Source organism: Schistocerca nitens, chromosome 9 (assembly GCF_023898315.1).
Source record: "Schistocerca nitens isolate TAMUIC-IGC-003100 chromosome 9, iqSchNite1.1, whole genome shotgun sequence".
Lineage (NCBI taxonomy): Eukaryota > Metazoa > Arthropoda > Insecta > Orthoptera > Acrididae > Schistocerca > Schistocerca nitens.
Window position 1 is genome coordinate 67726577 of NC_064622.1, and position 17498 is coordinate 67744074.

At 46.6% G+C, this 17498-nt stretch overlaps 1 protein-coding gene across 1 annotated transcript in view; it reads right to left on the bottom strand.

Moving 5' to 3' along the window:
* LOC126203025 (cytochrome P450 6j1-like) overlaps positions 1-17498 on the bottom strand; it is a 60982-nt gene that overhangs the window by 41498 nt on the left and 1986 nt on the right. Inside the window, exon 2 of the mRNA XM_049937264.1 lies at positions 10092-10504. Within this exon, the coding sequence (XP_049793221.1) occupies positions 10092-10480 (389 nt within the window). The 5' untranslated portion in view covers positions 10481-10504. The remainder of the gene's footprint in view (positions 1-10091; positions 10505-17498) is intronic.

Consider the following 17498-nt stretch of genomic DNA (forward strand, 5'->3'; position numbering starts at 1 on the left):
TTTAGGTGGAATTACACGGGACGACATCGAGGACGCGCTTAACAAGGGAGCACTCAACAAATCTCCCGGGCCAGACGGACTGCCGCTCGAGTTTTATCGGACTTTCCGCGATCTCATGATGCCCCGATGGATCAGCATGTACCAAGAACTGATGACCCCCGGTTCCCACGTGCCACCTGCATTCGTGGAAGGTCTCCTTATACCGATACACAAGCCTTCCAGAGGTCGGACGGTCGAGGACTACAGGCCCATTACAATGCTCAACTCGGACTATAAAATCTTCGCCCGACTACTCGCCAGCCGCATAAAGCAGGTTCTGCCCCTACTCCTCTCAATGGAGCAAACGACACAGGGCGGAGTGACCAACATGCAAACGGCAACCAGCGAATGCAGGGATTTAATAGCCATCGCCACATGCTGTCGCCTTCGAGCTGCTCTGATCACCATTGATTTCGACCACGCCTTTGACAGAGTTCACCACAAGTTCCTTCTGTCCGTTATGGCCCGCATGGGCTTCCCGCCTGACTTTCTCGACATCTTTCAACGCCTTTTCCGTGGAGCTGCATCCCGTGTACTGGTGAATGGACGGATTGCGGGTCCCTTTCCGATCCGACGGTCAGTTCGCCAAGGATGCCCACTCTCCATGATCCTTTACGCGATCGCACTCGAACCACTTGTCGGAGGGTTGAAAAACAGGCTCTCGGGAATGTCATTGAGGGATCACACCTTTCACTGCAGGATATATGCTGATGACCTCCTATTACTTGTCCGATCTGGTGACGAGGTACGATCGGTGTTACAATGGATCAATCGCTATGGATTGGCAGCGGGCAGCCTCATGAATGTGGCCAAGTCGGCAGCGATGCCGATTGGGAGAGGTCTACAGGAGGACGCTTTAGCCCCACTCCCACTAGTTAACAAGATCCGGTTCTTGGGCATAACATTTACACAGGATGTGCGCCGCACGGCTGCAATGAACTATGCACGATTACTACAGGCCATACGCACAGAAGTTCGCCGGAACTTACTTCGACGGATGGACCTCCTACAGCGTGTGGAATACCTCAACCTTCACGTGGCGACTAAGATGATCCACATGGCCCAGGTCCTACCGATATCGACAGCGATGGCACACAGATTGCAAGCAGCGTTTGGAAATTACCTTACCGCCGGACACCTATTCAAAGTCCGCTACGAAACACTCACCCTTCCTCCGCGTGATGGCGGACTGGGACTTATAAATGTACGAGCAAGAGCTACAGCGTTATACTTGTGCACAATGATGAAATTGTGGACCCACAAAGATGCTTCCCTTACGGGACGTCTGTTAGAGGAATTGCTGCCGGCGTCTCTTCTGCCACCTGTCACGGTAGCGCACATTACACCTTCACTCTCGCACCTCTCGGCATTTATTCTTGAATATAGTTACGTGCACCCAGACCTTCCCAACACTCGCACTCCCAAGGCGAGAGACGTTTACAGACTGCTGCTAAGGTCCATACCTCGGAATGTGATTGAGAGGAAGAGCCCTACGACCCTATGGCCGGCAGTGTGGAGAGCGGTCCAGAAGCCGTTCCTCCCCACGCGGGTACGAGCCGCGTGGTACCAGGTGGTGAACGGGAAGTTTGTAACACGACAACGTCTGCACGCTATTGGGATGACGGATTCCCCCCTTTGCCCACGTTGCCACCTCGTGGATACTGACGAACACCGTTTAACATGTGGATCGGCGTTAGAGGTATGGCTGCTAGTGCAGAAGATCCTCGCCTGCTACCTACGTATCGCGCCTCGCACAATTGAGCCACGGCTCCTCCTTTGTCCAGAGGATACTTATTTCCCACCTGCGAAGACTCACGCTCTCACATGGTTTAAAGGCATGTCCATATACTACCTCTTTCGCGATGATGAGAAGATGGTGCTTGATTACTGGCAATTTCTCCAGGACAGTCATAGCACACTTGAGTGTACACCGCGATACCGACAGCTATTTGCGAACTATTTGCGCAGTGTCTTCGACAACCCCCCTCACAGTTGGGGAGTACCGGGCAGAGGATGACCGCCGACATGGGGCTCCACACGCCGCGAAATGTACCAATTTGGAACATGGAATCTGTACGCCGAGGGGCCATGCACATGGAATGGCGTGCGGGATTTGGTTACATTTTTCTTTCGTTATTATCTACCATCACACTATTTGTTTCAAATTCTTTTTCATAGTTTAGAAGAAACTCTTGTTCTGTTGTTGCTACGGCTGCAATTTTCTAATTTGGTTTGTTGTAACTGAAAGACGCCTTAAAAAAATAAATAAAAAAAATAAAAAGGCGTTGGGTTAGTAAGCAAAAAAAAGGATGGTAGAGCTCTTGCCCTCGAAAGGCAAAAAAAAGAAAATAAACAAAAAAAATAAAAAATAAAAAACAAATAAAAAAAGAAAAACAAGAAAAAACAAAAAAGTGGTTAAGGCGTTGGACTGCTAAAAAAAAAACAAGATGGGTAGAGCGTCTGCCATGTAAGCAGCAGATCCCGGGTTCGAGTCCCGGTCGGGGCACACATTTTCATCTTTCCCCGTTGACTTAAAAAAAAAAAATGGGTAGAGCATCTGCCATGTAAGCAGGAGATCTCCGGTTCGAATCCTGTTCGGAGCACACATTTTTAAAAAAAAAAAAGGGTTAGCGTGCGCAGCTGCGGAATGAAAGGTCCTTGGTTCAAGTCTTCCTTGGAGTGAAAATTTTAATTTTTTATTTTCAGTTTATGTGACAAACTCTTATGTTTTCATCACTTTTTTGGGAGTGATTATCACATCCACAAGAAAACCTATATCTGGCAAGGTAGAAGAATCTTTTTACCCATTCGCCAAGTGTACAATTTAGGTGGATCGACAACATATTCCTGTCATGTGACGCACATGCCGTCACCAGTGTCGTATAGAATATATCAGACGTGTTTTCCTGTGGAGGAATCGGTTGACCTATGACTTTGCGATCAAATGTTTTCGGTTCCCATTGGAGAGGCACGTCCTTTCGTCTACTAATCGCACGGTTTTGCGGTGCGGTCGCAAACCACAGACACTAAACTTATTACAGTGAACAGAGACGTCAATGAACGAACGGACAGATCATAACTTTGCGAAAATAAAATTTTTACTCAAAGGAAGACTTGAACCAAGGACCCCTCGTTCAGCTGCTGCTTATGCTAACCACGGGACCACGGCGCTCGTGTACTCACACTATCCTTGATTCTGCCTATCTTGCACATGGACTACTCAGTTTGTATATTTTGATTAATTTTTTCATAGTTCCACACAACTTCTTCCTGTTTTCTCGATTGATCTGTGTTCAGTTTTTCAAGGCCTATCCACTGTGTCAACTTACAACTAAATCTGAGAGGGTGCGATGGGGAGGTTCCCTTGTTAGTTGTATACGGCTTACTCAGGCATGTGGGGCTCTGTCTGAGTGGACCCTTATTTCCATAGCTGCTCGTGGGGCCGAGATGGATCGCTCGAAATCTTCTTCTTCTCCTCGCAGTGGGAAGGGTGTGCCACCTGGGAGTTCTCATACCCATTCATCCAAAAGAATGAGGGAGTCTAGTCCTCCTTATAATCAATTTGTTGTCAGTAATGGGGCTCAAGGAGTCATGAATAACAATGTCTTTGTAGTGATTAAGAGGAAGGAGGGGACGATTGAAAAAGTGTCCCCCTTCTATATCCATAAAAGCTTAGATGGGCTGGCTGGTACCTTAAAGTCTATTAAGCGGTTGCTCAATGGTTCCTTGCTTGTTGAGACTAACTGGGCAAAGCAGGTGGAACTCCTTAAGAAGTCACAGAAATTGGGTGAGTACGACATCATTGTTGAGTTGCATAACTCCAGCAAAGGTGTGGTACCTGTCGTGATATTATGGATATAGACGCTGCTGAACTCAAACAAGAACAGGCATCACAAGGGATCATAGATGTGGAACAAAGGACACGCAAGAAAAATGGAGAGACTGAGAAGACTGCCACTTTTATTGAGACCTTCAGTTCTCCATTGCTACCTGAACACATCATAGCAGGTTTCCTCCGACTTAGGGTTGAACCCTATGCGATGCTTCAAATGCCAGCGTTTTGGTCATACAACGCTGATTTGCTGAGGGGAAGCGACTTGTGGGAAGTGTGGAAAGGCAGCCCATGAATCTGGGACAGACTGTCCATCTCCAGCAGACTGTATTAACTGCTCTGGAAGCCACCCAGTCTGGAGCCGACCCTGCCCTGTTTTTTCAGAGGATCGCAAAATTCAGGAAATCAAAGTGACCAAGCGGATCCCCTAGACAGAAGCCAAAAAGGACTATCAGGCGATGAAACCCCTATCTTCGTCACTTCTTATGCTTCGTTGGCGCAGAAACCTGTTACTAAGGTCGACGCTTCGGCTCAGACGACGTCCAGTGTTCCATTATCCACCTCTGGCACCTGTACTTGCACCTGTATGTGCCAAAGAAAAGTGAAAGACATAGCAATCCAGACAGCTATGATGGAAGAGACCAGTAATGCTTCCACAGTGCACAGCCCGAAGGCACCCCAAAAGTAGAGTGCCCCTCAACGCCAACTTTCTTCAAAGAAAAGTGGCTCTCACCGCTCCTTTTCTCCCTCATTCTCGCTGGGAAAGGGAGCAGGGAAAGGATCCCATAATTTCGCGTAGAAAGCTGACCCGGGCGCCATCAGACGTCATTCTGGCACATCTGACTAATGATGAGGACATCATGGATTTTGATGTCTCATCACCAGACCCAGTCAGCCCACCACTCTGCCTCGCTCTACAAGCGCCTCACCAGCTTGGCACAAAGACAGGGGTAAATCAAGACCACACTGATGAAATGGCTCCTGTACTTCAATGGAATATAAATGGATACGGGACTCATCTGGCAGAACTGAGACTCCTTGTACAGGACAGACCCTTTTGCCTCCGCATTCAAGAGTCTCATTTTAAAGAGACTGGCACACCTGTACTTGGAGGCTATCACCTTTATAGAAACGACGACCTTACTGGTGACAGGCCAAAAGGTGGGGTTGTAGTCTTCGTAAAGGACACTTTTCACTCCTCACCTATTCCCTTAACAACAATACTACAAGCGGTTGCTGTTTGGACAGTTGCCCATGTTGACATCACAGTGTGCTCTGTGTACTTATCACCCCACGAGCCTCTAGAAAGTAGGCGTCCTCACTCATCTTCTTGATGAACTACCCTGACCCTTTCTCCTTTTAGACACATTCTAGCACTGCTACAGGTTCATCTACAGCCATAGACCTCTCCCTCTGCTCGCCTGCTCTTGGGGACACTGCTCAGTGGACAGTGGACGATGACCTTCACGGTAGTGTCCATTTCCCTATCTGGATCCATCTGCCTCATGGAGCAGATCCTGAAAGAAAGCCACCGAGATGGTTATTCAAGAAGGCTAACTGGATGCTTTACAGGCAGTTAGCTGTTTTCGAGCAATATGACGGCGTCCAGGACTGGGTGGATCACATTACAGCTGTGATTCACCATGCTGCTGATGCATCCATCCCAGAGACTCTGGAAGTGCGTGGGAGGCGACCTGTCCCTCGGTGGAACGATGAGTGTCGTTTTGCAATCAGGCACAGGATGGCAGCTGTGTGCAGATTCAATCGAGGCCCTACAGATGAGAATCTTGCAAACTATCTAATGGCGTACGCAAAGGCGAGGAGAATAATTCGGGAGAGTAAGCAAAGGTCTTGGCAAGAGTTCCTGAACTCCATCAATAAGTCCACATCCGCAAGTAAAGTATGGAAATCCGTTAGGAGGAGCTCAAGGCACAACTCTCGACCGCCAATAGCAGCTGTACGAATACAGGGGTCTCTTGTAACATCGACAAGGGGTACATAACCTGACCCTGGTCGAAGCTTTCCTTCGTAAGCAACACCTTGTCGGTGTTTTCTTCCATTTGGAAAAGGCCTACGACACTATCTAGAGGCATAATATTTTGTCGCAGCTCCATCAGTGGGGATTCCGTGGACGTCTACCAACCTTCATACAGGCCTTTCTCTCGGACAGATATTTTATATACATGGTTGGGAATGCTCTGTCTCCGTTTTAAGCAGGAGAATTTTGTCCCTCAAGGGAGTGTTTTAAGTTTCACGGCTTTCGCCATTGCAAACAATAGTATTACAGCCACAGTGCGACGTCCAGTACTATGTTCCTTGTTTGTGGACGACTTCTCCATCTTCTGTGCATCCTCCAACCTCACCACGGCTACTCGGCAAATACAACTGACGATCAGGCGATTGGAGGAATGGTCTTGCACCACAGGTTTTAAATTCTCATTAGAGAAAACAGTCTGTGTTGCTTTTAATCGTTCCCACTGTCGGTTTAAATTGCCCGTTTATAACTGGGGGACACTGTTCTCACTTTTAAGGAAAAGGTGACGTATCTGGGTCTTATCTTTGATTAGATGTTAACATGGTTGCCACACCTTAAAGAACTGAAACTGAGATGTCTCAAGGCCTTAAACACCCTCAAATGTGTCAGTTATAGGTCTTGGGGAGCCGACAGACCGCGTCTGATCTAACTTTATGAGGCTTTTGTGCGACCCCGGCTTGACTACAGATGCCAGATTTATGGGTCAGCAAGGCCTTCATACCTTAAAATGCTGGATGCAGTTCATCACGAGGGTATAAGGCTGTCGACAGGGGCCTATCGCACGAGCGCTGCTGTTAGTTCGTGTGCGGAGGCTGGTGAGCCTCCGCTGTTTATTCGACGTCTTCTCGTGGTACGCCAAGCATATAGGGCATTGTCCGTTCCTACATCGCCAGCATCCAGTTACGTTGTTCAGCCGCCACTGGAACGGCTGTTCGATCATCGACCAAACGCAGCAAGGCCATTTGAGATCCGTTCAAGGGAGAGCCTTGACTTATTACAGGTGGGGGTATTAAGGTCCTCAGCCAGGGATGGAGTAGGACCTCCCCCTGGCTACTACCAAGGCCCAGATTGCTTTTAGAACTGACTGCTTACAAGAAGCATTGTACCCCAGACTTGTTTTGAAATTAAATTTAATGAAATTTTACGTAGCCACCCAGATTTTATTACTGTCTACACGGATAGTTCTAAGCAGGGAGATGTTTCCGCTTGGCCGGCTGGAGTGCCCGTGCGGTTCTAGGCGCTACAGTCTGGAACCGAGCGACCGCTACGGTCGCAGGATCGAATCCTGCCTCGGGCATGGATGTGTGTGACGTCCTTAGGTTAGTTAGGTTTAATTGGTTCTAAGTTCTAGGCGACTGATGACCTCAGAAGTTAAGTCGCATAGTACTCAGAGCCATTTGAACAATTTTTTTTGTTTCCGCTTGTTCTGTCGTGTTCCCCTACAGTGTCCTCAGGATAGGGCTCCCAGAGCAGTTTTCAGTTCATTATGCAGATCTGTTTGCTAACCTGAGGGCAATGGACCAGTTGAGAAGGCGTCGTGACAAAAAATTTATCATTTGTTCTCATTCTCAAAGTGCCCTTCTCGCTGTTGGACACATATACCCAGCAGATAGGATGGTGCAACTGGTACAGGACACTCTCCTTCTCTTGCACAGACAAAACAAGAAAATAATTTTTTGCTGGGTTCCAGGGCATATAGGCATCCAGCGATACAACCCCGCTGTCGCTGATGCTACTGCTAAGGAGGCTTGCTCCGTTCCTTCTCCTGCCCACTGTTCAGTCCCTCTTGGGCTGTCACTTCATTTGTGACCAGGAAGGCCATATGCTGGTGGGAGTCTCAGTGGCTGGCCGTGAGTAATAATAAACTGCGTCCCATAAAGACTTCAGTGCGAATATGGATCACCTCCCTCCGCTCGCGACGATGTGAAGAAATAGCTCTTACTCGGCTTAGAGTGGAACATTGTCCATTGACACATGGCTTCCTCTTACGTCGGGACGAGCCCCCAGTATGTCAGAGATGCGGGACACAGCTGTCAGTACAACTGAGTGTGTTTTATATGGCGACCTGAGGGTTAAACTGGGTCTCCCACAGGATTTTCTTCTATTTTAACTGATAACGAGGCAAGTGTTGTTCGTGTCTTAAAATTTTGTATGGTGTCCGGAATTCTTCCCAAAATACTGGGTGTCAGATCTTAATGTGTTACAGAGTGTCTGGGTCACGTATTAGTTCTAAGTTGTCATCCAGACACGGTTATTTGTCCCTTTTTTCACAGCGTCCTTACAGGTATTTTATCCATGATTTTATTTAGTTATCCGTATCGCCGGTATTTTATTACGAGCTTTTATGAACCTAACCTTCCTGGGGATGCTTTATGTTTCCTGTGATGGGTTCAATGTAGTTTTCCAGTTTATTGATCTCCTTCCACAGACTGTGAAAATCTTCTTCGGTATAACATTAATGCAAGGGCACTGATGACCTAGCTGCTTAGCGCCCTCCACTATAAATCATCACAATCATCTTTGTACAGGGAGTTGCTTCTTTGCTTGGGCTCATTCATTCCTTTATTTTCCTTATGTTAGCATAAATACACAATTTCTCGTCACCAGTAACGATACAGGGTAGGAGTAATTGGTGTTGTTCACGAGGTATTGATGACGAGCAAGCAGAGATGCACATATAGCCACTCGCCAGTTATTTGTAATTATGGCTTAGAGCATGCGGTACTCATACTCCCGATTTTTTAACCTTCCTCGTCGCCTGAATATGTCGCACGAAGGTGGAATGGTCACAGTTCATGCCACTTCTCAAGTACACTGACGTGGGTCATTGTGGACTAACGCGATGAAACGAACTTTACCAAACACCCAAAGGGCTTCCTGAATGTGTAGAGTCACTAACGTCAAAACGACCCTCCATAAAACGAGAAAATCATTTTCTTTCCACGTTCTGTCCAATGGCGCTATCCCCATACACATCGCAAATGTTTCTGGTTGCCTCCGCTGCTGCCGCCGAAGAAGATGTCGGAAATGTTTCGATTTCTCCACTTGGCACTCTATTTTCTAGCTTACACAGCCCCACTTACTATTTCCAAATGATAAAATGACAAAACGTAAACTTAAATAGGAGGAGTGACTTACAAATAAAAAGCCGGCCGCGGTGGTCTCGCGGTTCTAGGCGCTCAGTCCGGAACCGCGCGACTGCTACGGTCGCAGGTTCCAATCCTGCCTCGGGCATGGATGTGTGTGACGTCCTTAGGTTAGTTAGGTTTCAGGAGTTCTAAGTTCTAGGGGACTGATGACCACAGATGTTAAGTCCCATAGTGCTCAGAGCCATTTTGAACCATTTTACAAATAAAAAAGGACAATCGATAAATGAACCCTCAGCAACCGGGATACCAACCTGCAAAACATAAACACTACCAACTTATGCACCAACCTAATACATCGTAAATGAAATGTAGAGTCAAATGCATCGGTTCTCAGCCGGCCGTTGTGGCCGAGCGGTTCTAGGCACTTCAGTCCGGAACCGCGCGACCGCTACGGTCGTATGTTCGAATCCTGCCTCGGGCGTGGATGCGTGTGATGTCCTTAGGTTAGTTAGGTTTCCGTAGTTCTACGTTCTAGGGGACTGATGACCTCAGATGATAAGTCCGATAGTACTCAGAGCCATTTGAACCTCGGTTGTCAATTGCAAAAACAGGCACGCTTTATATGTGTCGATTACATCGGCATCTACTACGAGTAAGCAATACATATATTTTGGCGTAGAATCTGAATGTGCTGAAAATATGGGCTGTATACCGTTTGAAAATACAAAGTTGACCCAACCCATGCTGTAGGGGTGGTTATGAAGTGGTTGGTTGTAGCACAGACACATGTCTTTAATGCGTATTAGCTTTATATCTAGAATGTTTCTTCGAACCATCTGTCGTTGTCGAGACATTGGGTTATCTCAAGTTAAAACAAATCCCCTGTATGCATTTAGGACGAAAATAAATAATCTTTGCTAATTTTTAATTACCCATATAGAAGTGTAAGTCTCCCATTTAGAGTACTGAAGTAGACTGTAATTTTTCCATTTAATGTATGCTTATAAATAAATAGGCATTCTGGGCAAAACTTTTGTTCAGCGTCGTTTTGATCCTGTGACTTGTGTAAACTAACTGAAATAATTGTACTTCTTACCTTGGACCATTGGTGGAGAAGATTGACCGTCCACCCACAGATTCCTCTGATTCCGGTATGGTAAAATTCAGCCGGTAGAAGGAGGAAAAATCTGAGGCCAAGACACGGCCCACGAGCTCGGGGTCCTTGACCATCAGGAGCGGCTGATCGAAGGCGAACATTCCCATGAAGGGCTCGTCCCCTGCCCGCAGGTAGCACTCGTATATGGGCTCCCCCATGTGCTGGCGGCCCGTCACGACGCCGCCCATGTTGCCGACGACCAGCGTCGGCTTCATGTAGGGCACCCCGAGCTTCCTCCAGAGAGAGTAGTGGCGCGTCGTGTACCAGTAGAGCAGCGGCAGCAGCACGAGCAGGCCGTCCAGCACCCAGCTCCCAGTCACCAGCGCCATGGTTGTCCAGCGGTCCGGCTGCTGCTGCAGACAAGAGAACGCACACAGTCAGCGCTGTAGGCCGTTACGATGCACAAACCCTCCCCTCCCCTCCCCACCCACCCTTTAGGTTGTTGACCACTCCGCTTCTGTAGATACGCCGGCATGCTTTGACACAATAGCGTGTATAGACAAAGAGCAAAACGTATACTACTGGCCATTAAAATTGCTACACCAAGAAGAAATACAGATGTAAACGGGTATTCATTGGACAAATATATTATACTAGAACTGACATGTGATAACATTTTCACGCAGTTTGGATACATAGATGCTGAGAAATCAGTACCCAGAACAACCACCTATGGCTGTAATAACGGCCTTGATACGCCTGGGCATTGACTCAAATAGAGCTTGGATGGGGTGTACAGGTACAGCTCCCCATGCAGCTTCAACACGATACCACAGTTCATCAATAGTAGTGACTGGCGTATTGTGATGAGCCAGTTGCTCGGCCACCATTGACCAGACGTTTTCAATTGGTCAGAGATCAAGAGAATGTGCTGGCCAGGGCAAAGTCGGACATTTTCTGTATCCAGAAAGGCCCGTAGAGGACCTGCAACATGCGGTCATACATTATCCTGCTGAAATGTAGGGTTTCGCAGGGATCGAATGAAGGGTAGAGCCACGGGTCGTAACACATCTGAAATGTAACGTCCACTGTTCAAAGCGCCGTCAATGCGAACAAGAGGTCACCGAGACGTGTAACCAATGGCACACCATACCATCACGCCAGGTGATACGCCAGTATGGCGATGACGAATACAAGCTTCCAATGTGCATTCACCGCGATGTTGCCAAACCACGGATGCGACCATCATGATGCTATAAACAGAATCTGGATTCATCCGAAAAAATGTCGTTTTGCCATTCGTGCACCCAGGTTCGTCGTTGACTACACCTTCGCAGGCGCTCCTGTCTGTGATGCAGCGTCAAGGGTAACCGCAGCCATGGTCTCCGAGCTGATAGTCCATGCTGCTGCAAACGTCGTCGAACTGTTCGTGCAGATGGTTGTTGTGTCGACTGCTAGTGATACTAGGCCGTTGGGATCCAGCACTGCGTTCCGTATTACCCTCCTGAACCCACCGATTCCATATGCTGCTAACAGTCATTGGATCTCGACCAACGCGAGCAGCAATGTCGCGATACGATACACCGCAATCGCGATAGGCTACAATCCGACCTTTATCAAAGTCGGAAACGTGACATTACGCATTTCTCCTCCTTATACGAGGCATCACAACAACGTTTCACCAGGCAACGCCGGTCAGCTGCTGTTTGTGTATGAGAAATCGGTTGGAAACTGTCCTCCTGTCAGCACGTTATAGGTGTCGCCACCGGCGCCAACCTTGTGTGAATGCTCTGAAAAGCTAATCATTTGCATATCACAGCATCTTCTTCCTGACGGTTTAATTTCGCGTGTGTAGCACGTCATCTTCGTGGTGTAGCAATTTTAATGGCCAGTAGTGTATAATTACCGTTACATCTCCATCTATATACACACTTCACAAGCCGCTGTACGGTGAATTTCGGAGGGTACCCTGCACCACTACTACTGCACTAAAGTGACCGTCTCGGAAATAGGCACCTCAAGGTCGTCTCACAGTCCTACATCATTGGCAATACACTGCAAAGTTGCTTCGATCTTTACACTACTTCAAGTGTCGCTTAGATTGACCACCCTCTGTAATGTTCGACCATCCCTGTCCATCACTGTATGAGATCTGTCGGGTCGTGGTTTAGCTGTGGCTGTTCCCTCGCGTTTACATTTCACAATCACATCACAAACAGTCGACTTGGGCGGCATCAGAAGGGCTGAAATGCCCCTGTTTGTTTTGTTAATCAGGTGTCATCCAATGGCTGGCCCACATTCCAAGTCCCCGAGTTCTCTTGACAGCTCCACTCTGCTGCCACTGTTTCTTTACTATCAACAGAATACTTCCTACCTCCTTTCGTATTGGCAGACCCGCTTCTTGTGATATCTGGTGGTGAATTGGACGGTACACGGGAGGACCGGGATACTTTTGATCAGATAATGTGTGCGTACAGAACTATTTAAAACGGAACGGCCGCGCGGGACTAGCCGAGCGGTCTAGGCGCTGCAGTCATAGACTGTGCGGCTGCTCCCGGCGGAGGTTCGAGTCCTCCCACGGGCATGGGTGTGTGTGTTTGGTTCAAATGGTTCAAATGGCTCTGAGCACTATGCGACTTAACTTCTGAGGGCATCAGTCGCCTAGAAGTTAGAACTAATTAAGGACATCACACACATCCATGCCCGAGGCAGGGTTCGAACCTGCGACCGTAGCGGTCACTCGGTTCCATATTGTAGCGCCTAGAACCGCACGGCCACTCCGGCCGGCAGTGTGTGTGTGTTTGTCCTTAGGCTAATTTAGGTTAAATAGTGTGTAAGCTTAGGCACTGATGACCTTAGCAATTTAGTCCCATAAGATCTGACACACATTTGAACATTTGAAAACGGAACGACGACAAAAAACAAATCACAGGAAAGCGAGATGCCAGAAGGATATCCGTTAGAAGAATCCTCAGGATTCCACTCGCGAATGACGTAGCATACCAAAACCCTCGCTCTACCGGTACTTGAATAGTGTTCGGTAGTCTGGCACCCATGCCTCAAAGGACTGATAGATGAAATGGAGAAGATCCAAAGAAGAGCAGCACGTTTCGTGACAGGTTCGTTTAGTATGCGCGAAAGCGTCACAGAGATGCTGATCCAACTCTAGTGGAAGACGATACACGAGAAGCGTTGCGGGTGACGCCGTCGTTTACTGTTAAAATTTCGAGAGCGAACGTTTCTAGAAGAGTCAGTGACTACATTTCTTCCTGCTATGTAAATACCGCGAAAAGACGATGAAAGTAAAAGTAGAGAGACAAGAGCTCTCACGGATGCTCATCAACAATGGGAAGTGGGGAGGCGATAGTGTTAGGCTAAGTACCCTTCGTCGTATGCCTTAAAGTTCCTAGCGGAGTTAGATGCAGTTTTAGTGAGCTGCTCGTCCGCTTATCGATATGATTAATCGCGTAAGGCCACAGTTCAAGGTCGGAACACAGTTGCGAATCACCAACCTGCAGTAAATATTAGTCTATGTTAGGTTGGTGCATACGTTCGTGGCCTTTTTGTTTTGCATGTTGGTATTTCGTTTGGTGTCTGTTTATTTATTGGTTCCCATTCTTTATTTGTAGTTTACTGTTTCCATTTGAGTACCTATATTGTCATTTTGCCATTTGGAGATAGTGTGTGGAGCCGTGGACGTAGAAAATGGAGTGCCAAGTGTCGGAATATTTCCGAGACATTCCTCTGATTGAATTCGGTAGAGGGGTAACAGCAGCAGAAACAACAAGCAGTATTTGCGCCGTATATGGTGATAATGCCACTGCGCAGAGCACGGCAAGAAAATGGATCTCTCGTTTTAAAGAGGATCGTTTGACAGTAGTGACTCTGCGCGTTCAGGAAGACCCTCAGGGCTTGATAAAGATCGCTAGACGCATTAGTCCGCAATGATTCACGTCAGTGTACTCCAGGTCTGGCAGATGTGACGAACTGTGATCGTACCACCGTCGTGCGACATTTGCATGCGACGACGAGGTTCCAAAACACTGGAGTGTGGTTACTGCATGCTCTAAGGGAAAATCACGATAAACGGTGGGTGGCCATATGTGTGTTCCTGATTGTTCATCATCAATTGGCTTGCGAACAACACCGACCATTCCTATCCTGTATCGTTACTGATGGCGAGAAATGGAGTCTTTATGCTAACATAATGGAAATAAAGGAATGACTGAGCCCAAACAAAGCAGCAACTCCCTGTACAAACATCAGAGGGCATCTGGTGAAACTGCGGCGGTGTGGTGTACTACGAAATACTTCCCCGAGGTGTAACCACCATCGCTGACATTTATTCTCAACAAGCGAGACTTTCAGACGTAATCCAAGAACAACGACCAGGAAGACTGCGTGAAGTTATGCTATTCTACGACACCGCCCGCCCGCATTATGCTAGACTGATAAACACTACACACGAGATGCTTTGGGACGTCATTCCGCACCAGCCTTATTCACCTGATCTTGCGCCCTCAGATTTTCACCTTTTCCTCTCTCTACCGAACAGCACTCAAGGAACTTCCTTTCTGCATGAAAATGCCCTCCGAACCTGGCTCGACGACTTCTTCGCCTCAAGACCAGGTGATTTCTTCAACAGCGGAATAGGAAAGATACCCCAGCATTGGCACACTGTTGTAAATAGTGAAGGAGAATATATTATTGATGACTAAAGTATCTGACACGTGTATCTGTTGTGTTTATTAAACTTATGGAAAAACGCTGACTGTGCGACTAGTCTCGGCGGAGGTTCGAGTCCTCAAAAAAAATGGGACTTAACATCTATGGTCATCAGTCCCCTAGAACTACTTAAACCTAACTAACCTAAGGACAGCACACAACACCCAGTCATCACGAGGCAGAGAAAATCCCTGACCCCGCCGGGAATGGAACCCGGCGCGGGAGGCGAGAACGCTACCGCACGACCACGAGCTGCGGACTTCGAGTCCTCGCTCCCTTGGTGTTTGTCCTTAGGGTAATTTAGGTTAAGTAGTGTGTAAGCTTAGGGACTGATGACCTTAGCAGTTAAGTCCCATAAGATTTCACACACATTTGAACTTTTTCTTTTTTAAAAACGCTGCGAAGATATGCACCAACCCAATAATCCCTTAGAAGTGCGCAGTGTCTCACTTTATGGATTGGATTGGATTCGATTGTTTTGGGGGAAGAGACCAAACAGCGAGGTCACCGGTCTCATTGGATTAGGGAAGTATGGGGAAGGAAGTAGGCCATGTCCTTTGCCTGGAGCGATTTAGGGGAATCACGGAAAACCTAAATCAGGATGGCCGGACGCGGGATTGAACCGTCGTCCTCCCAAGTCTCACTTTATATCGTGCTGCTGTGTCTTCACATACCGATTAAGCTTGCGCACTGGTAAGACGCTGAACACGTCCGTGATTTTCCTAAATTCCTTAAGCCGAATGCTTGCTGGGTTGCGCCCATTGAAAGTGCATGCTGGATTTTTTTCCCATCCTTCCCGAATCCGACCTTCATCTCGAATGACCCTAACGTCGACGGTACGTTGAAGTTTAATCTTCCGCCCTTTCTCATCTACGTAGCTTCTTATGTAGGTAGCTACCAACTCCTGTCCTTCGGGGGCATACAATGTTAAGGAGAAAATTGCACCATAGAAATGAGTGAAAGTAGAGTACCATAACCGGCAACAGATACCACAACAAAATGGAGTGGGAGAGGCTCGTTTTCTGAGATAGTGGCGCAGACTTAACGTCAGTATTGACTTAACATCAGTATTGGAAGTACGTGAAGTGAAGTGAAGAACATTGTGCGAGCAACAGTTGTTCAATCTGAAATTTCTTGTCCAGCAGACTTTACTGGTGAAGACTTTAGAGCTCACAGTGACGTGACAAATTACCTGGAGAGAAAATGCCCAGATTTTTTTACATAAATATACTGACGGATGAAAAACAAACAAGGGAGTTGGTTGTGCATATTATTGCTTTAGGTCACAGATAGCTAAACAGTTTTTATTGGCAGCGTTTAGTAGTATTTATTCATTAGAAGTAACAGCAATAAAAAAAACAGTTAAGTTTGAAACTGGAAAAGTGAACGGAATACTAAATCCGACTGACTCCAAAAGTGCTTTTGAGCAGTTGGAACGTCGAAAGTGGAAGCCTGGTAACAGCTATGTTTTTGATGTGGTACAATTAATAACAAAGGCCAACAAAGAAAATAAATCTGTTCATCTAATGCGGGTAAAGGGACACTCAGGTATCCGGCATAACGAAATAGTAGATACTCTTGCTAAAAAGAAAAGGTATCAAAGAAGGGGACCCGCTGTTTATAAAGCTTCCACACTGCGGCTTTCTATATGTGTCAAAGAAAGAGGCATACGAGCAATGGGAGGCCGAGTGGCAGACATTGGAGCAGAAAAATGGTTTTTCGTTCGCTTCAATACAGCGTACTATACTAACGAAACTGTGGAACGCCAAAAAAAATCTCCCAAGAAGATATGTAACATTAGTTATCAGAATAAGGTTGGGACACGAATGTTTCCCTGTCAGAGTCACAGATTCTCCCACATGTAGTGAACATGCAGAAGACGAAGAAGATCATCATCTCATATTGGGATGTTACAAATATATACCACATCAAATACACTGCGAGAAAAGCTTGTAAAAATGAAGATGCTCTAACAATACCACAACTTGCAAAGTAGGTTAGAAATCAGATTAATAATGTTGCTAACGCAGCATATGTTCGCTTCATCGGGCAACAACAAAGTTATTGACTGTTGATGGTATCGTCAGAATGGAAATAATGGAGTCACTGTAACAAAGTCATTAATTTTGGCACGTATCTTGAATGGATTCCCATGTAGATTTCGTCAAAGTTGTTATGGCTCATCTTGTTGATTCTAGGGTGATTCCACTTTGACTGCTAGAAGGTCCAGATCTGTATTTTAACAATATTTGAAGACCTAACAAATGCGTTTTTCAGGAAATTCTTAATGATCAAACAATCCCAGATCAGAACAATGGTACGGTAGAAATAATTTTTGACTTGGTGTTCACGATCCACATTTTAATTAAACTTCTTGTAAATTCACATATACTTCTTCTTAATTGTCACATCATCAAGAAAAGAGTTTTGTATCAATCTTCATTTATTTAATATCCACTTTAACCAAACACAAGACTTGACTGTTCTTTTACAAAGCGAAATAACAACTTAACTTCTGCAAAGACTGCTCTGTGCGCATTCGCACCAAAACGGTTACAAGCAAGTCAAAGATTATGACAGTCTCAAAGAAATGAATACATAGAAGAACCATATCACTGTAATATATCGATACATCGGAGTACCTATACATTAATAAAACCAAATGTGAATATCGTCACAAAA